The sequence below is a fragment of the Embiotoca jacksoni genome, unplaced genomic scaffold (assembly GCF_022577435.1).
Source record: "Embiotoca jacksoni isolate LCO1_2020_lvr unplaced genomic scaffold, fEmbJac1.0.p SCAF_30, whole genome shotgun sequence".
NCBI classification, from domain to species: domain Eukaryota; kingdom Metazoa; phylum Chordata; class Actinopteri; family Embiotocidae; genus Embiotoca; species Embiotoca jacksoni.
Genome location: NW_027185382.1, coordinates 2,037,184 through 2,058,530, shown reverse-complemented (window position 1 = coordinate 2,058,530; position 21,347 = coordinate 2,037,184). Strand labels below are relative to the sequence as shown.

At 42.3% G+C, this 21,347-nt stretch overlaps 1 protein-coding gene across 3 annotated transcripts in view; it reads right to left on the bottom strand.

Moving 5' to 3' along the window:
- LOC138206973 (receptor tyrosine-protein kinase erbB-4-like) overlaps positions 1-21,347 on the bottom strand; it is a 214,241-nt gene that overhangs the window by 70,518 nt on the left and 122,376 nt on the right. For all 3 annotated transcript variants that reach the window (XM_069163915.1, XM_069163918.1, XM_069163917.1), the window contains exon 3: positions 13,674-13,860. In XM_069163915.1, the coding sequence (XP_069020016.1) occupies positions 13,674-13,860 (187 nt within the window). The remainder of the gene's footprint in view (positions 1-13,673; positions 13,861-21,347) is intronic.

Sequence of the window (21,347 nt, the reverse complement as noted above, 5' to 3'; positions counted from 1 at the left end):
ATTTTAAAAACCACTGGCTCAGATGGCCAACAATTTGCACTGATATCCACAACTATATGTTTCATTTTGTACCGAATAGCTTGAATTTACTTCACTTTCAAGAATCTTGTTGGTTGGTAGGCAGACTTCACCCCTGATGATGGTACAGATGGCGTTGTGAGTGTTTGGAACATTACGATAAGGAGCCCGGCCAAAGCACTTGACCAAATATAAAGTATGTGGGCTGAGTTGATGTTGGAAACATGTTTAGTTACCACAGATCATGTCAAGCACAGTGTCTTGTTCCTCATCGCTTCTTTAATTCCAGCTCTATAGATGACTGTTTGATTAAACATTGTACTTTGATGGTCTTCGCCTTAAAAATGGGCACAGAAGAAAGCTCCCAGTCTCTCTTTTGATAAGTCAGTATGTTCGACCAAAGAACTCAGTTCCGCTGGGCGCTTTTGCCGGGTGACACAGTTCCCAGCAATGCTGTTTTATGCGTGTACGTAGTCGCTTATGGCTCCATTGCCATATGGTCGGGTCATGTTTGGTTCAAGACTGCTTCTGGTGAAGCATTTTGCTACATCTCTCTTGGCAGTAAAACAAAGCGTCTCAGTGATGGAGAAACAAAACAAAACAAAAATAATTTTGCCAAGCAAAAGTTGGAGTGTCATGTTGAATCAGCAACTGGATTTGATGTGAACTGCGCAGCGGCATGTGAGGCGATCAAGAGAGGAGAAAATGATTTGGTGAATTCTATCAAATGCAAAACTGATTAAAAGGAATAAATGACTTTAGCTTATGACCCCACCTCCGTTCAATGCATTTACTTTCTTTCTTCCACTTTACTCCATCCTATAAACCACACAATTCTGACTTGCTCCAGTGCCCCATATAAAAGGTGGTGCTTGTTACTTGGCGCTGCAAATCCTCCAAAGGGTTGTTAAACATTGCAACAAAGCAAGAGCTCCTGTAATAAGATGAGGATTTGTTCTGAAAATTATAACTTTGTAAGGAACAACTAAAAACTACACGACTGCAACAAGCATGTGTGCTGTTATTAGAGGTGATAAATTAACCAATTAAACGGTAAAACACTGGTCTGAGATTAATGACTGAACACTTGAGGAAACCGGATGACGTTGAGGAAGCAGATATGGAAGTAACCTTTTCACTCTCCTGGCTCCATATTTATATTCAGTCTTTTCCACAGAGCAAACAGCAGGGTCAACACTGGCTTGAATTTCTAGATCATTGACATTAGATGCAACAAATAGAGAGGAGGGCAGAGAGAGAGTCAGAGTGCCCTGACAATATTCCTTTGACTCTTGAATAATTACTTAAAGGTAGAAAAAGAAATGAGAGCTGCACAGGTTGCAGAATTGCAGGATAAGCTCAAAGTATGAAGAGCTTTCTTGGGGATATTTATTTGCATTGTGTATCACACATTCAGAATGGCAAACAGGCCAATCAGAGCACAGATTGCTAGGGAAGTAAAAATGATCCCTGTACTAAGCAGCCTTTGCAAGCCAATGAAGATCATTTTACTGTCATTCAGTAGAGCAAAGAACCCCTATTTTGAAGTAGTTTCGAGGCGATGATGGCCCCAGCACCAATCAGTGGCCATAGCTCTATAGAGAGCCTGCTGATGAGCTTTCATCAGTGCTGCTAGCCACTTGTCCCACATCTCTTTCTCACCCTAATTATGCTGATGAATAAGGCCGTAATAGTGATCTGTCCTCGACTGATGAGCCCATGCTTTTGCCGTTATTGTCTTGTCTCAGGGGTGGGTGTGTCACGTACCACACAACTCAGGCTGAGTGCATTCGGGCCATCCACCCTGCTCTTTTTTATTAGGATCATCTCTCCATACTTGTCGTCCTCCACCATGCACCCACCTCTCAGACCCACCAGTCCCCTCCCGCATGAAAAGAACTTCCTCACTACGGCGGCGGGCCGACTTGCTGAGCACAGGGAACAGAGAAATCGAGATGATCACTCTTTCTCCACAGTCGGATGCCCTCGTTTTCTTCAGTCATACACTCTTACAAACACACACACCAGCCGGAAACCCCTTCGATGTGCATGAAAACAATCAAACGGATTCTCTAGCAGACGTGTGAAATACAGCACACAAACATACCAAATCCCTGTGATAAATACTTCCAGTCCAACAGCAGAAAGCATCTTGGAGCTCAGTTGCATCAGGTTGACAAAGCCTTGCATTTGTAGGCAGAGCTGGAGAGTTAAGCCACAGCTTTACCTCTTAAATGCCAATTAATCACTCAGTGCTTGAGAGAGAAATGCAGGGAGCCTCAAGGGAAGCACCTTGTGACCCCCCCCCCAAAAAAAACACACACACACACACACACACACACACACACACACACACACACATCCAAATTAAGTGAAATACACCTTCTACTTGTTGATGTTTCGGTTTATTAATTTAGATAGTTGTAGGCCATACATTCTCAGTAACTAAAAGAAAGGCACATTTTAACCAACTGTATTAATTAGACAGTGTAAATGTGATTTTAGGGAAATATCAAGCAACTGAATGGTGAGTATGGTGTTGTATTAATGCTGTGGAAATGTAAATGATAGCTAATTTACTAGGTCAGCCCTGACAAATATTTTTTAAGCAGCCTTCACTAGAGACCCAGCAGGCAAAAGCATTATTTGAAGAACTGCTTTTTACCAGAGAACTATGGCATTTGTGTGTGTGTGTGTGTGATGTCTAAGAGACCTGGAAGCTCTTTGCAGTCGTTTGCATGCATCAGTTTCCTGGTGCTCCGTGTGGCCTGTGACACAGTGCTGACAGCTGGCATGACAGAAGGTGCCAAACTGGGGAATGAAACAAATTGCCTTCATTTTCTAAGAGTGCAACCTCTTCAGGGACACCCATGAACATTACACGACTGCAACAAATCTGCGACTCTGCAAAATAATGACTCACATGAGAGCCAATGAGTGAAAGTTAGAGAATCAGAGAGATAGTGCTGAAGTTTTATTGGCTGTCCCGAGCAACATTTTCAATCTAACCCAAATAATAATGCATTTACGAAAACCATCTATAGAAATTACCGTTCTGAGGAGACAGAATGAGACAAACTGAGTGGAAATGAACTGATAAATGCCACAATCCTCCAAATACAGGCTAACACACACACACACACACACACACACACACACACACACAGAGATACACACTTAACAATCCATCTCACAGATGTTGCCTTGCTCTAAGCCAACCGGCATCCATCAGAAAGCACTTTGAACTTCACACACACACATGGGAGGCAACAAGAGAATGTTGCAGCAGGATCAGCAGAACCAAGGGAACAATAAAGAGTTTAGTTCGCCACTCTAGTGTGAAAATCTCTTTCATCTTAAGGCTGGAATGCCCACCATATACCGTCTCCAACCAAACAGCGGAGAGAGAAAAAAAATATTTTCTGAACTGAAGACATATACAGCACAGTGTTTGTGCAGGGAAAAGGAAGGACAGGAAGTTTGTGTGGTCATGAATGGGACGGTTAATTGGTACTATGAGTGCATGTGGGTGTGTCAGGAGGATGATGCGTGTGCACCTGCACAATCTCACCAAAACCATAACTACCCATAATTAAAATAAAGTTGTGGATTTCTCTACCCAGTCAATTTACAATACGACTAAGAAACACTATGATTTGAGGTAAACACATGACTTGACTAGAAAACAAGCAGTCGGTCCCTTAGGAAACTCTCTGTGTGTAATTGTGAAGCATTCCACTGTACAGTGCCTTCAAGCATGTTTACTCTAAAGGGGGAAAAAAAAAAACTGAGGCTGTTGAGAAAGTAGCTGCTTAAGTGAAAACGACTTCACAAATCCCATGAATAACTGTTAAGTCTCCAGACTGCAAACAAGCCGCTGGTAGATAAATGGCTGCAGATCGCCAAGATAATAGAGACAGAAAACAGCAACTAGTTTGCCTCAAGGCACACAAAAAAAAAACAAAGCATCAGCAGAAGGGGTTTGGTTGGTATGAGTGGCCAGAAATGAAATGAAATTTTCAAAGTGCAAACAGGGTTGGTGCTTCTTTGCAGCAGGGGAAATGTCTTGGTCATGCAGTTGCACATTTTTATAAAGACCTGCATTATTCACACACCTAAAAAGATGTCAAATGGGTGCGCTGTGCTTTATAAATGACACAGTCCTTACAAGCAAATCCGCAGTGGCTCGGGGCCTCGGACTTGAGGAGAACTTATCTGATCTTCACGGAAAGGCGGAGGTGGGTCTCCAGAGTCCCGTTTCTCCACTTCTCCATTATTAGCTCTGCCAGCCAAAGAGATATTGTGCTCGGTGACAAATGGGAGAGGAGCGCTAGGGTGCAGACAGTGCGGGGGAGGTCCCCTCCATCTTCCCTCCTCCCTCCACCCTCCCACGATCCAGAGCGCTGCCGCCGTGTCCTCCCCGATAACCATAATTGTGTTTTAAAGCCCCTGATTAAATTTCGCAGTCTCGAATGATATTGTTTTGCGATGAATCCTTATGAAAAATGCTCCACATTAGGCGATTAGGAAAGCTGTGTAGGCGCTGAAGGAGGTGGAGGCGGAGATGACACTTTTTTTTTTTTTGTTGAAACTTTTAAATCTTCAATGGACACTAAATGAATCCCTGCCATCGCTCTCCTTCTTCTCCTCCACCCACTCCTGCTCCACCCGTCTGTCACGCTCCCTTCTCTGTCTTATAAACACACACAGAGACATAAACACTCCCTCTGTGCCTCGCTCTTCCTCACTCTTTCTTCTTCTCCTCCCACCAAAATACACCCACAGGCATACAGGTTACACAGCAATCATGATTAAGGAAACTTTCATAGACGTTTCTCTCAGACCTAATAAAAAAATAAAACTGTCAAAACCCCCCCAAAAAAGAATAAAAAAGTACTTTGGTGTCAATCTCCAAACTTTTCCCCCGTCTCATTACTTTACTATCATAATGTACCTTCTGAGTGTCACGGTCCCTCTGGGGAGGCCGATTTCTTTTTATTTTTTTATTTTAGAGGTGACACAAAATGCAATCAGGGCGAATGAGAAGCCAGCAAATTCAATAATGGAGGCAAATGAAAATGGAACTGGAGACTCTGCACTTAAGGCCCTAATAAGCCCTCTTCTGTCACCGCTTCCCTGCATCTAAATTAACCAGAGGCCCTCCAATCAGCGCAGGCAAACAAAAGAGCCAGCCAAACAGATGAGAGGGCTGCTGCATACTAATAAAGGTGACGAATGGCAGCGCTCGTCAATGATCAACACTGATGTATGTGCAAGAGTTGCTGGAGGGCTTAATGGAGAACCTATTAACACCCGACAGCTTTCAGTTATATTTTGGTAAATGTAGGAAATTGGGACACTTTGAAAAACAAATAATCTTAAAAAAAAAAAAAAGTCACAAACCTGCAAAAAAAGTATTTTTACTGGTCATGTTGTTTTTGAAGTTTTAAACTGAGATTTAATCGGTCTCACTGACCCAGAGATCAAGCAACATCAAATAAATTGCCAGTCTCAAAGTACAAACAACCCCAGAATTGCTGTCCCGTGTTGTTTTTCTGCAACAGCAGTGATAGGTTGTTTTACAGCGGAGTTCCTCCAACAGTCAGTCCACTCTCTGCTCTGTTATTGTGCTGGAAATAGTGTTTTGGTACAATTGCCCGAGATAAAAACATCAAACTTAAATTTAGAGGGTGCTATGGATGGACCATAGGGAAGCCATGAAGACAGTAAAACTGCAGAGCAGCTCAGCTCATAACTTGAAATGTGAACTATTATTAAATGTCCACTCGTCAGTCAGGAACCCCCCCCCCCCCCCCCCCCCCAAAAAAAAAAAAGGTCCTTTAGAGCTGTAATGTATGCGCCTGAACACCTGCAGTGCACAAGCATACACACACACTGCCTCTCTGAGATGCAGTTTGTAATTGAAGTCATTATATATTTTCTAAATGCTTAAGAAGTGTTGAAAACAGAACTCTACCCCCCTGCATTAAATTTGACACTTACAATGAGCTAAATGGGCAATTTGTCATTTTTTGGCACAGAGCTGCAGCACTCATCCCTCCACTTGGGTGAGTGGCACACACTGGCATGGACACACACACACCCACACCAGCTAATCAGCTATGACCAGTAAATTGCCTCCATCTGGTTCTATGGTATATTCAGCATGAGGTTCTGTGAGCCCGTCCAGCAAGACTCTGCTTCTCCCTTTAGCTGACTCTACCTTCGCCTTCTGTGACTTCTTATAGTTTGCACAGACATAATCGTCAGTGATAATGATCGGCTAAGCTTGACACGCAAATGGATTTTCTCTTGAGAGCGTACCAAAATATCTCAAGAGGGGCTTGGACTCAGGTGGGGCACATAAAAAGAAAAAAAAGCAGCTGAACCAAAAAGTCAAACAGGTTACAGACGCCTGGGAGAGAGTGCAGACAAAAATTACACACAAACACAGCACCATTTACTTTTCCCCGTGAGACCCCAAAGAATACAAATATATCATAATGTCAGAAGGGTGGAATGTGCCTCGTGGTAAGACAAACAATCAGGCGCTTTGAATATAATTACCGTCAAATGAAAACTTCCCACAGTCAGAAAGTCAACCGAACACTGCCTCGTTTTTAGCTTGATAATATTACACTTTGGGGTTTTCAAATGGGCTTTGAGAAGAGTTCAATAACCTTGTGTGCTTGAACTGCAGAGAATCATAGGTTTATCTCAGTCCAGTGACGTCCCGTATCACATCAGAGACCCTGAGTTCCTCACACTGCATTTTCTCTCTGTTAGAGCGAGGTGGTGCTTACAGCTTGCACTTCAGATGATTTCAAATGAGAAACACAAGAGTCTAGTCACAAGTAAAGTAGTCTGACGAAAAATGAATTCAGCCTTAATGAGCAAGTTTGATGAAGTCATGGCTTTTTGGGTTTGATGGGATTTCCAAGAAGTGTTGGATGGAAACACTGACTCATACAGGCTCACCCCCTGCCACTTTCACCCTGAACACAAGCAGTTTGAGTTTGAGTTTCTCTTTGGCTCCGATAAGCTACATCAGATAAACTCTGCTGTGATTTAAGTCCATATAACATTTAATTAATCCCACCTTCATCCACCATTCACCTGAAGATTCTCAGTTTATATATATATATATATATATATATATATATATATATATATATATATATATATAAGTTTTATATATATATATATATATATATAAAACTTGTTATTGTCACTCCACAGTCTCTGCTGCGCTGAGCTTGGTACATGCTCGCAGCGAGTGAGGAGTCATTCAGTGCTGGCTGCTCTTGGCAGATCACTGTCAGTTGTCATTGACATAGTTGATATTCTATGAGTTATGCTTCCTGGTGTATTACAGATATTACTGGTAGACTTCCCAGTTGGCTACCTGTGACCAAGACGGCATTTAACAAAGGGAGGGGAGGTTGACGTTTGAGGGAGGTTCAGGAGGAGGTTTTTCTTTGCTGGTGTTATACAGGATTATAGAGGAAAAGCCATTGTTGTTACTGGGGGCTCCGTTAGGTGTGCTGGTAGCTCAGTTAGGCAGGGTCAGCTAACAATGACCAAGAGACCAGTGGAAGTGAACCCTTACATCAAAGAACGGTGCACAGGACAGCAGGTGTACAGTATTGCCGTAGGGAACTATTACCATTCCATTAGAGATAATTTTGGCCTCCTTGCAGACGGGCCACAGCCACTAATGGGGACAACCCTGAAGCCCCTTGGGTCTCCTCGTCAAAGGATTTGAACAGAAAACACAGACGGCAGCACAACACTGATAAAACTGAGCACCTGCATGGCATTACAATGACTTCTGGGTGAAACAGTGTGAAACACACTCGAAATTGGAAATAAAAAAATAAGAAAATTACCGTAAAGTCAGAGACTTCATCCTGTTGTGTGTCTGCATTTTAAGGAATGTCACCTTTTTCTCACAAGGGAGTGCTTTCTCTGAGCTTCACACAAGAAAGTGAACAATAAGAGACAGTAGGTTATTGTTGGTTGTATTTTCTCCAGATGACAACACAACTGAGAGGACTCAAGAATGTGCAGCAGCAAAGATGATTTCCAACCTGGCTTGGCATGAAAGTTCATACCCAAGAAACGCTTGTGCAGATTTATGGGTTGCACATTACATAACACTGGAGTGTTTTTTTGTTTTCAAAAAGAAATACTTCTGCTTTGGTGTTTCAACACACCAAAAAGGGGGGGGGGATTAAGATGAAAGAAAAAAAGAAAAACTTTATTTCACAAGCAGACTGAAGGGCTCTCTTGCTTTGCAGATCCACAACTACAGCATTTTCTGTGGTAGCAAAGCAGCGTTTGAAGCTGGGATATGTTTTAATCATTTGCCGCCTTAATGATGACACTGGATTCATTATTAATGGGCCCAATCCTTCTACTCTCTCTCTTCCTCATAAAAGTCCGGAGTGAGAGTGGGTATTAGCATTAGCCACTTTTGCTCTATTTGATCTTGCTGTAATTACAACACTTTTTGGAGATCACACCACAAGCTTTATGTTAAGTAAAGAGGCCTTGGAAGTAGAGTTTTTTCCGATACAAATTCCAAACATCACGCTTCCTCTTACACCCACCTCACTACAAAAGGAAATGAGGAATACTGAAATGTATACAAATGAAGCCAGGCAAAGTACCTTACATTTATTGTGTACTGACGTATTGCTCTCGAGTGCCATTTTTGGAGTTGAACATGAGGTGGGAAGAAGTTAAAAATGGAGGCAAGCATGGATGTATAAAAACACAACATCAGTCAGCTATTTTGATGTGCGCTGCAGTGCAGTAGGATTCTTCTTTTAGGTGTATGCCCTTTTTTTGTTGAAATAAGTAGAGGATATAATATCTTTGATGTGGTGTATCTTTATTCTCTCCATTGAGGGGATTTACTGTATCATTCAAATTCAGCTTTTATGACACTTCTGCGGCTGACACTTAAGAAAAAAAGTTGAGAAATAGAGTTTTCCAATTCTTTTAAATTTAAACTATTCTCGACCTAGGTTTATCTACATAACTGCGTGCCTTGATGTAGCCGGAGATGTTGGTGTGATATGATCTTTGCACTATTCCCCCAAACCTCCTTAAACATGGAGAACAATCTGCATTTGTTCTGCTCATTTAGCTGAGCACACCGACTGTGAAAATGAGAAACTACTTAGAATGCCTGTGACCCGGTAAATCAATAGTCATGCTCTAAAAATGAAGATGCACACGGGGTTAATTGTGTTGAAGTCTATTAATCAATTCACCTCAGCAGCCACTGCCGTCGGTAATTTGGCCTAAATACATTCAAAATGCTCACAAAAATGCTGCAATTAGTGAGACAGCAGCAGCATATGATTAGCTTAAATTATGGGATATTGCCAGGTTGGGAAACCATGGTGGTGTCACTTCAGCCCCTGTGAGCGTTAAGCAAAGCAAAGCAGGTGAGAGAGGTTATCGAAGAAAGAAAGGCAAAGGCAGAAAGTGGTACTTTGCTTTCTGCACACGGGCAAAAGGGGCATTGCTGCCAGATGGGAAGTTGGAGTCTGAGCTCTCTTTGGGGCACACTGAGCCATTTGGCTCCCATCCAAATGGGCAATTTCCCAGGGTAGAAAAATAATGGAAAAAAACCCTCAAAAACAAAGCAAAAGTTAAGCAAAGAAATGAATTTCACACATCAGCTCTGATCGTATCCAGCTCTGGTGGTTATTATACCCAGCATGTGGTAATTAGCACTGCAGTGTGTAGCGAGGCATGCTATGTGTATGCTCACACTTCATGTGGAAGTTGATGCATGTGTTCTGTGTGTTATAGGATATCCCGGCTTACAAGCTGCTGCAGGAGCATCACGTGGTTGAAGCTGGACAAGTCGCTATCAGAGAAGTTCCTTTACTATAGATTACTATATATCCCTGCTACCATGAAGACTGCATTGCTCTATCCATACTGACTCTGCAGCCAAATTGAATTTCACGCTTTCTTTGGACTCCCACTGTGGACTGAATCCACAGAGGGATAAAGTAGCCGTAAAGCTGTTGTCTAATGTATTGTGTGCAGTGAGAAATTTTGAATATATTCTCGCTTGGCCACGTACTGTATATCCCCTCAAGACATGGTGGAAGTGGTGTTGGCTGCAAAATGAAGTAGTACATTTCATCTTTGTTTCTAAGCAAATGTGCATGGTAGCTTCCTTATCTGCTGTACTAATCATCAGATTAAAAGAGAGAAATATTGTATTTTCCATTTTTCCCAGGCAGAGGAGAGGGGGGAATCAAGAGGAGCAGCACTGATGCATATGCATGGCTGGATCTGGCTTAATTGCAGCATCAGGGTGCACTAGGATCAGACGGTATGGACTAAAGTCTGGAGATGTGAGGCACCTATCCCAAGTATGTGCAAAAGCAGGAGATGTGAGGAGTGGCAGACAGGCAGGCAGGCAGGCAGGCAGGCAGCCAGGCAGGGGGCCGATGGAGAGCCTGGATCACAGCGGTGAAACCAGCGGTAGACTCTGCCTCAACACAGTCTCCATAAATTTCAAGAAAATAAGAGAAATTTGGAGATCTAGATTATGCATTGTGGCTATAAATAATTCAAGGGATACCTTCCTGCATCCCACACTTATTTTTCCACTGTGCTATTCCAGTGAAGAACAACATCAATGACTGTATGTTGGCTGGACTTGTTGGTCCTTCTATGACGCAGAATACAGCACACAAACACTGGCCACTGACTGCACCATCACCTCATTCCTGGAAGCTTATGAAACACACTGATCATGCAATATTTTCACCTCCAGGGAAACAAAACACTTTAAAGTCACAGGTGAACCCACGCAAGCTGAAAACAAAACTATAGCCAGACAAAAATGATTAGATTTCCTGTGTAATTTGTTTGTGGTCTTTTTCAGCCCAAGTTGTATAGGAAGGGAAAAGAGCAACTATGACTCACCCAGGGATAAAGGTGCACTTAGGCCTCCCTTACTTGGCCAGAATGGAAGGCTCCCTGCTGTTTTACCAGCTTAGGATGTCAGCATGTCCTTAAAACCCTCAGGAGTCCTTTATCACAGTGTTCAGACTCCATAAAATGTTGCTTATTACACTAAATCTGTCATGTGTTTTTAATATGGATCACTGTTTGATCTAACCCCATCCATCACAAAAAGTCTATACTGCAAAGTCAATGGCGCAAGAGTGTGCAATAAATTTCTGCTGTCCAACTTTATCAACGCTGATGGTTTCTCTCATCAGTGCATGGACGTCCAACATTTTACTGCATCCCAAAAGACACCAAAGGATAGTCTGCAGAAAACATGACCTCTTCTTTTACACTAAAATGAATTTGGTTCCTCTGTGAAACATCTGACACAAAATTGCCCGCAGTTGGAACGCAGGACAGAAGCAAGACAAATTGCAATGCCCGCAGGAGAACAGTATAAAAGTTGGCAGATCGATGCCAGAAAAGAAACCTCAGGCAAAATGCAACAAAGCAGGGGAGGGACACAGCGCCGGGCGTCCTGGTGGCTTAGCAGTTTAGGGCACAGAAAACGTGGTCGGCCTGTGGTGGGCCTGAGCCCAGTTTCTTACCCTTTCTATCTTTCATGCTTTGGCAATCTCCTCTGCAAAATCATATTATCAAACTTACATTTTTAACTCATTAAATTCTAACAAATTACTTCTGATTCCTCTGTGTGAACAAATCATCAGGAATTGGCAGCTTTTCGTGCATTTGTCTTTGTTCTTTGGCTGTGCTTTAGAGGACATACGTGTTGGACATGATTTCTCCCATTGGCCGTGGTAACATGCTCTAAAAGATTTTGCTCCATTTGTGCTGGAAGAACAATGACTGCTTCCCGTTTTTCTGCCATCAAGAAATCCAGCAACAATTCCTCCAAAATCCAACAAGATTAAAGACAAGGAAAAATGCTGTGTCGAGACTGAACAGGGCAGCCCGATTTCTCCTTCACCATCTTGTCTACAAGCAGATCAAACATGTCCTATATCGTCAATGTCTGAGCAAGATGGAGGGATATTGTTCAACACAAAGTAAAGAGGACTGAATGAAATAAAGGGGATGCTCAACACTCATATGTCAGCCTAGTACCACACCAAAGCGAGGAATACAACCACTGGTCCACTGGAGGACATCATACTAGTGTGACGGTTGCTGTCACTCCGGCGTAAAAAGTAAACGCACGCCACATGGCAAAGGTCATGGGGCAAATGTTGTGTAACAGAGGTCATTTGACAAAGTACAAAAGTGGTAAAATCAGTGTACTAAGGCAGGTCGGGGTGGTCCGATGAGTCAGAACTCCAACCACGTTCTTTTCTTCATAAACCACATGATTTTTGGTGCCTGGGCAAAGCAAATTTCCATTACTACACGCTGCCCTTTTCCTCTGCTCACCCAACACATTCAAGATATTGTACTACACTCGATGCTCAAGCATTCAGGGCAGCTCTCTCAAGTGCTGACACAGCCTCATACATCCTTGGACACCTTCAGTCCTCACACTTTGTTTTCATTCCTGCCCTTCGTACCATTTTCCATGCGATTCAAGACAGTGCAGCGTGACCAAAAGCTCCACTGCTTCTCAGATAGTACATGGCAGGTGTACCTCTTCTTCTCATATGACACCTTGTGTTTTCGTCTCCGAGTGATAATAGGAGACGATAAAGGCAACACCTGACATGGTGGAAAAAGTGAACCGTTAGGCAGGCCAACTGCAATCGCAGATTTATCTGTGAGCATCACATACATGCTTAATATGCATAATTAGGAAATTGGCTATTTGAAAAGGGCAGCGAGAGAAAATATGATTCAGCAGGAAGGCAGTGAAGCAGGTTCATTAAAAGATGATTTTAGAGCATGTAACACAACACAGCATTTTCATCTATTAATCTGACCGGAGTTGGAAGGTCACCCGACCACTGGGTACCACCAAAATGGCAAAGATTAAGCGATGCCCAAGTCATGGCTCAAAGATCTGATACCAAAGTGAGGGTAACACAGACATACGCTACCCTTTACAAATGCAGTCCACTTTAGCTTATGGCCTCTCATGACAAAACCAAAAAAAGAACAGCTTTTACATGAGAAATAACACAACCATTTCCAAAAACTTACATGAAAGAAGCCTATTTTTCAGTGTGTAAACAAAAATGTAATTAACAGGAAAATAGGACTGTTCACACACATTTGATTCCTTTATATAGAAACATGGAAGATTAATTTGCCAGGGTAGCAGATAGCTTGAAAAGTTGAGTTCCAATTTCGTGACTTAATTAAAAAGGCCCTATTAAATCTGTATGTGGGTGTAAAAAACACGTCAAGCCGGAGCCTTTATAGTGATGGAAATGGCAACAGATTTTACAGGGTGCCGGATAACCTATGCCAAATTCAAAAAAGCTGACACGATTCATGTTAAATCGCTACGTATTGCATTTGTCATCAGTGATTTATCAAAATTAATATAAAATGTATTTAATTTAGTTGTGTTCTGATGCATCAAGTCTTTTATTCACATCGTTTTGCTTCATTTCCGTCCCTAAGAGTGGAAGTGAAACAAAAGAACAAGTGACAAAAGTGAAAAAGTTCAATACAGACATTTCATTAAATAAATATACTCATGCCGTCATTCTGACCTGTGAGGTTGCGTAAACCCAGCTGCCTCAGGCCGTAGTAGCCGTCACGTCGGTAGTTGAGGAAGATGGCCAGAGAGTAGCGGCCCTCGTACAGTTTGGTGCCTCGGATGATCCGTAGGTTCTCCAGCGGTAGGTAGTCAAACTGATTAAGTGCCACCAACACGTAGCCGGTGACCTCTCTGATCGACTGCATGGAAAAAAAGAGATGGAAATTTTTCAAATTTGCAGTCTCAAGCTGGGATTCAATACTGCTGCAAGAAAACAAAGGAAAGTTGATGGAAATTTGATCTTGCATGGATAAGCTAAACATATTTGTGAGAAATGATGTTTGGCAAATTAAAAAATAGTTATTGAACAATTCTTCTCTACCAACATCCACAAAGATGGAGAAAATAGGCAGACCTTTATGCAGGAAGGTGGTGACTAAGAGTGTGAAGATCAGGGTGGTGAATGGGCAACATCCCCCTTTTTATTGACAATAAACTTTTCTTAAACTTTCATTGCCTTTTTTAGTAATGTCTGCCTCATGGAATACACTCATGGCGGTAATGCATTCCTCTCCTTTTCTGTGCATGGAGCATGTTATTTGCGTTTTGAAATGTCAACCTCATGAAGAATTTGGACATACAGTCCAAAATGATTAAAATTTCAGCTCAGTTGCAGACTGATTACACTTCTCTGATTAGTCCCTCAGCGGTTCTGGAGAATTCATGATACTGGCACATGACTTTCATACACCCAATAAGCATTTACACTTTCACAAATAATATATTGTTAATTTGAATTCAGTGAATTTGAATTTGCTTTTATATCCTCTTTGTGAAGGCGCCAAAGGGAAACTCTCAGTAAGGTGTGACCTAACTATGAAATAGAAAAATAATTTGGCCGTAGTCCAAGTTGATAGGTCCAGCTCTACGAGTGGAGTAAGACACATAAATATGTGAAAACAGGGAGCTTCAGTTGCTGTAGAGCATTGAAGACCTTAGCTATCTTCCGCATTGTGCATCAAATGACCTTCTCAAATGTCAGTAAAAATCAGGCTGTGTACCTCGGTGTTACACACTTGATGAGGCAAATTAATTCAACTTCAAAGTCAGGCTGAAGGAGGAGGCCAAGGCCAGCACTTAGAATGTTTTAATATTTTCCAGAAAAGCGTTTTTCCTCAACCCTGGGTTATCACTAACCAAATTATGAAAAAAAAAAAAGAAACTGAAAAATTAGGGTTAAGGGTCAACAATACTAAGCGTGTATGACATCAATAGACAGTAGAAAAATACTTTTAGCCGAGAGCCCTAGAAATCAAACTAGCAGCCAATCACATTGTCATAAACAGCATCATTACCAGAATCTCAGACTGAGCTTGATGTATGTGTGTGTGTCTGAAACACAACTTATTCCCTTGTTGCTCTATCTCTGTGGCCATGAATCATTCATCTGAGTCACTCAAACAGAAGCACCAACTTCTTCATACACACACTGTCACTCATAAACACACATACAACAGTTGTGAAATGCTGCGCTGACACTTTTTTACCAACCAACACTGACAAGCCTGATTAGAGAACCATTTTTAAAAGTGTTTCAAAAGAGTGTATATCTCCTTTTTTTTCATTTTTGGTATACATTATGTCAGCGTGCTGCACATCATCTCCCCCAGGTGTCAACACCAACCATTAGGAGTTACCAGTGCAGCGACAAAGCTATAATCCCTCACCAACTCAACACCCATGAACATAATAGAGCTGGCTTTTTTACACTTTTTATTTGGTTTATATTTAAGTCTTGCACATAAGCCAAAAGCAGCAATTAATTCATCTGCAGAGTCGGGCTGAATGATGGGGCCATGGCGAGCACTAAGAATTATTTAATGATTTTTGATTTAATTCTCCAGAAAAGTGTCTGTCTTCAACTCTGGACATAAAAGGCGAGGCACCGACGTGCCTTCATGTCCCGCAGAAATCTCTCAATGATTATTAAACTCTCATTTAAGAGCATTTTCAATTTCCAGCAACAGGACATGGAGGGAAAAGGGTTTGGAAGCAGCTCCAGAGACATCCTGATGACCAAAGACAGGCCAGTAATGATGCGGATGATTGGTTGGGAGGGAAGGAGGAAATGAGTAATGTGAGGTTGGATTGGCTGCTGACCCCTGGGGGACATTAGTTGAGACTGACAGGTAGGACACAGCATGCAGGCTGCCTGTATTTTGGGATAATAGCAGGTACCTGAGATTAGCTTTTCTATTGAGTGCTAAGCAAATGCTGCGCACCTGCCAAGTTGGGCTATTGTAACACTAACACAATAGGAAGGAAACAGACAGTGGAGGTGCTTATTAGCAAGATTACAATGTGTCAATCACCTGAAGAGAGAAAGAACAACATAATAAAAGAACAGTAGAATCCATTTCAGCAGAGGCTTTGATTAGCATACTTATTGCAAAAAGGATTTCTTTTGTGAAGTACTTCACTGCCTGTCAAAAACCCCTTGGTGAAATCATTTTCTGTCAAATATGTTTTGTGATTTTATTTTTATTTTTTCAACATTTGGCAAGTTGTGCAACTTTATCCAGCTCTGTGCAACTTGTGGCTCTGTGTCTAAAAACAAAGTCCACAGGGCTTTCTTCTCTGGGGAGCCTGTTGATGCGGCCCCCTCGGTTGGAAGTCGTGCTGTTTCATCACTTTGACCCGACTGCGACCCCGTGTTCGCTGCTGGGGGCCGGGGTGCGAGGCGAGCTCACCCTGCTATCATTAACTCCTCCGTCACCCCCAGGTGCCTGCCAGGGGCGTTATGACTGGGAACAGGGAGGCTGCTCCGCAACCCGACCCAGCTGTAGGCATGCACTCGGCTGCTGGCAGACTCCACAGTGCATCTACTGTGCCCCCTTCTCCCTGCCAGCCTCCGGGACCCACTGGCAAAACCAAAGGAAAAACTGTTTCCCTGTTGCTTAGCAACCGCAGGAAAGCCTTCCAGCGGGAGCAAGGGAGAGCAAAGAGGGAGAGAGGAGGCAGAAGAAAGGAAGAAAAAACAGGCTTAGAAAGGATTTTTTGTTGTAATTTACCTAATTAAATTAAAGGATTACGCTGCCCTTTCTCTGTAATTTTCTTTTGCTTTGACACTTTTTAATTTCCTTCCATTGCCATACGTCCTTTTTTTTTTTTTTTTTCCTGGAAGCTTTCTCGATCAATATTTATTTGCATTCCTCTGTGCTGAGGAGGGAGGAAGCAGGGAGACAAGGAGGGAGGGAGGTCCGGAGGGAAGTAAACACAAGCACCTGCATTTCCCCTCCTGCCGCATCAACTGTGCTCTGTTTCAGAAACACAAACAGAAGCTGAAGGATGCTACTCGGAAGAAGCTGCCCACCGCTGCCTTGTGGGCGATGCGCTCAGATTTAACAAGGTGGACAGAAGCCTTTTCTCAAAAAATAGAGCTTCAACAAGGTGTATGGGAGCGATCATTTGTACCAACAAGGTACATGAACCCTAAATTGATACACACGCACAGACACACTTTATCCCCTTAAGCCTCCCCTTAAATGACTGTAGCTGGTGACGGTATAGAAAACAAAAAAGGGACTGACATGTTTTGTCTTTTTTTAAAAGGACACAAATCAGAGCAGGTCATGATTTTAGAGGCCGTTTCAACTGAATCTCTTGATTTAAGCCTGATGGATCAGAGTGATTTCTTCTTTGTTACACACATTCACACAATCTGAATGCACATACAGGCTTCATATATGCCAATAACCTCAACCTACGCACACACAAAGAAGAGCATTGCCACGAGGCACAGACTAGACTTAGTCGACACAGGTCAACTACCCATGATGCACTGCAAGTTTAACGTTTCCTCTAGCGCTTTTCTCCATCAATCGCAGGCAATTAGTGGCTTAGTGTGGAGTGCTCAGTCAAACACAATCCAATGCGGTCCCGACAGGCTTGTTTCCTCTGTTCTTTCGGTTTTACCTCTGGTTGAAATGTGAATTTCACATGTTGGTAAATTGCTCTTTGTATCTCCGTGATACGTTGCATCAAGGCCAAAGCAAGGGAGCCAAAAGTGCTTTATTTACTGCATACAACGTAATCTTGACAGAAGGTGCCCATGCTGTCTTGGAAACAGAAACTGCTTGATATGAGGCAGAGTTGCTGAGCTCAGGCACCTGTAACTCCTCCACATATATGGAAATGTTTCAGTGTCTCACAGTACGGAGACACAGATATTCCCTCTGCAACCCCATATTGAAATGAGCCAACAATTGTTTTGCAATGTAAACAGTTTTATCATTTAATGAATCGGTTTGCTTTGCTGGTGTACACAACCAAAGGTTTCATGTTATAATTCAGCAACAGTTGGTAAAAAGAGCAGATGCGAATACTAAAAATCAAGCAACTATTGGCTCACCAACATTCGGCAATTGCCAACTTCAACTCAAATATGACTTAACAGACACTTAAGCAAGCTAATTCACCAAAATGCATGCTGTTTTTAGGCTAATGGTCTGTGTGCCTGCGGTTATTTATTTGTTCAACTTACTTTACAGGAAGGCTTGCCAACACAGCCAATAGATATGCATACTAATTTCTCCAGTATGAGCCTCACCAAGAATCACCTTTGGGCTTCACCCAAGTTTTGTTTTTGCCTCAGAAAATGTAACAGGAAAAATTAAAAGAATTTAAGGGGAAGTTTGTTTTAAAATCATCACAGCTTCAAACACGGAGAGAGGTTGTCTCTAATAACGCAATATTTCTTGTTTAAGTTGCATTTTGCAACATATATAACTATTTTCAAATGCCAAACTAATGTGCATTTATAAACTTAATTTTGATTAACCGATTCTGTGTGGTCAGTGTTCCTTTTATTGTTTTCATTCTCCTTTACTATACAGCAAAAACTCTGGCGATATATATTGATCTAATTTGATCCCATCAGAAATCCACGTTGTCAAATCCTAAATACCTCATTACATTCATTTTTGGAGTTTGCTTTGATCCAAGATCATTTCTCCTTTTATCGATGTAACTGAAGCTTTTATCTAAAAGGGTTTATTTTTACTGTGGGGTTAAGTCTCTCGTTTATTTAAAATGTGTTTTTAATCTACTCTAGTCTTTTCTTCTGGCAGTGTCGCTTTCATCAGGCTTAAGCCGATTTGGATAGACTCTTAAACAACATCAACAGGGCAAAGCAGCTGGATCTCTGCAAAACCACAAATGTGTTATCTCAAAATAATGAGATATTTATTGTGCTCATGAGAAAACAACGTTTGATACCTTGAGATAACTATGTAATTCTGATGTTATCGCGGAGTAGCTAACACGAGCACCACAAAATCGCAATTTGCTGTCTTGAGATAATGAGATAGTCAGACATGATCGCGTGAAAACGGCTTGATATATCAAGATATAGAAACAATTAAGCTGTAATCTTTATCCAGCAGGCCTGAAAACAGTAGGAGCTGCTCTCAGCTTCCACACACATGCAAATATTAGAGAGCCAGAATAATAGAATGTTGGCACCATAGAGGAAGAAGGTGTGGAAAGTCAAACAAGCTGGAAAGAACAGAAGGAGAGAAGTTTAGGGTCCGGAGGTGGAGTTTGGTGAAGCATTTGCAGGCGCACCATGATAAGGGGAAAGGAAGCAGAGCACAGAGGAGATATATTTTAAAGCATAATTAATAGTGCACCTGTTCCTGTCATCTGGATGAGTGAGAGTGTAAATGAGGTAGAAGGAGCAAGAGGGGGAGGAGGAGGAGGAAGGATTCTGCAAAAGGGAGGAAGAAAAGGAGGAAGGGTGCAGGTAGAGCGGGACGGGAGGGAGAGGGGAAGGTACACCAAAGTGTAAAAGGAGAGGAGGAAAGGGGGGAAAAAGGCATCATGCAGGAAAAAAGTATAATGACACCATTATAAAATACAAGAGATGGGACACATATTATGGTGATTATGGCTCATTTCCATACATATAGAGCACTCTGCCAGTGAGTCAAGGAGAGTGCAGCAGCGCATGTCAGCAGCAAGACTGCCGACTCTCGACAGTTTGATCCGACTGGAGCGTCGGCACAATCTCACTCCCCCACACGGCACCAAAGTCAATGGGCGGGCTGGGACCTGTTTACCAATACGCCTCAATGCGCTCTGTCAGAGAAGTATGCACTCCTTCACCTCGTGCGACTGTTTGGCTGCTAAGTATGCTGAGAGCACTCGGGTGTGACATTCAAGAACGAAGAAATTGAGAAATTCTGCTGAAAAAAAAAAAAATCAAGGCCTTTGAGAGGAAGGCCATTGACTTTGAAATAAATGAAAATCCAGCTGCATGAAATGTCACTGTGAAAATGACTGGGTCATTTCAGGTGTCTGTGCAGACTTTGGGAGATTCTTTTTTAAGAACTTGTAAGAAGCATCTCGTTTTGCTGTTGGTACCCTGAGATACTCTTGTAAGATCAACAGGGTGAGAAGGAGTGTGCAGGTGGGGGAGGGTGGAGCTTTTGCTCAGTTCAAATAGAAATCACATCAAACATGGACGGCACAGTGTTTTGAACCCACACACCACTTTTCATATCGATGCTGCCGAGCATCTTGAAAGGTGCTCCCTTTAAGCTGTTTTAGCTCCTCCACCAGCACATTAGGGAAAAGGAAAGTCAATTTCTTGCTCATCTCAATCAAAAGACTCTGATTGGACTGGTTAACACAGAGTATCTACTCACACACACTGTCCTGAATCAAGTTCTGCCATGATTGTGATGAAATACCAGGAAGCAAAGGCGGAGATCCACTTCAAATCAGAATCAGGTCGATCAAAGTGTGATTTTTATCCTTTAACCAGTCAGGAGTTCTCGCACCTTTACGTACTTTCATTAGTCTCCATGCAGGCAGAGAGGAGACCAAATGTGGAAAAGGAAGAGGGGAAATTAAGCTTCGAAATGCAATTTCCTTAAGTAATTAAAAATTTAAACTTAATTCAAAATTATTGATTTATAAATGCAATGAAGTCTATGAAAAAAAAAAAATGTTATACAGTTTTGGCCTGCCGCATCACAATAACTCAAGATGCCAGTGAGCGCATTGAAAGCAAAGTTTTTAGAGTCGGATAAACACACAGATATGTTTCAGTTTCAACACTGCCAGCGAGTGTTGACAATGACTTTGGGATGACAGTGCTGCGTGTGTGTGTGTGTGTGTGTGTGTGTGTGTGTGTGTGTGTGTGTGTGTGTGTGTGTGTGTGCTGGTGTCCAGGGGTGTGCCTCCAGCAGCTGCTGTGCTACTGGCTTTCGGCGCTGATATTTATTGTCTCAGACAGCCCGACAATCTCATATAGGCCTGTTTCATGAGCGGCGTCCATGAGGCGTCTGTGTTGTCAAGACACATTTACAGTAAAGACCCTGACTCTGAAATAAAAATCACCAAAGGGGAAGGTTTGCAGCACATTAGCAGGCAAAACAAAAATAGTGACAGTGCAGTACAGTATGTGATCCTTAAGCTGCAGTGAAAACACTAATACATAACTCATGAGGCGAGGCTGTTGTAGAAACCCAGCAACAGTCGCACAGTGTATCACATTATGCTGTAGCCTTTAGGGACCCTACATAATGCAGTTATGTGACAAAGCTAGTGCACGTCAGCCACAGGCTGGCTTCTGCTCGCTTGACAGTGGCTATGGAGGGAAAAAGTGAGGAGCATGTTATAT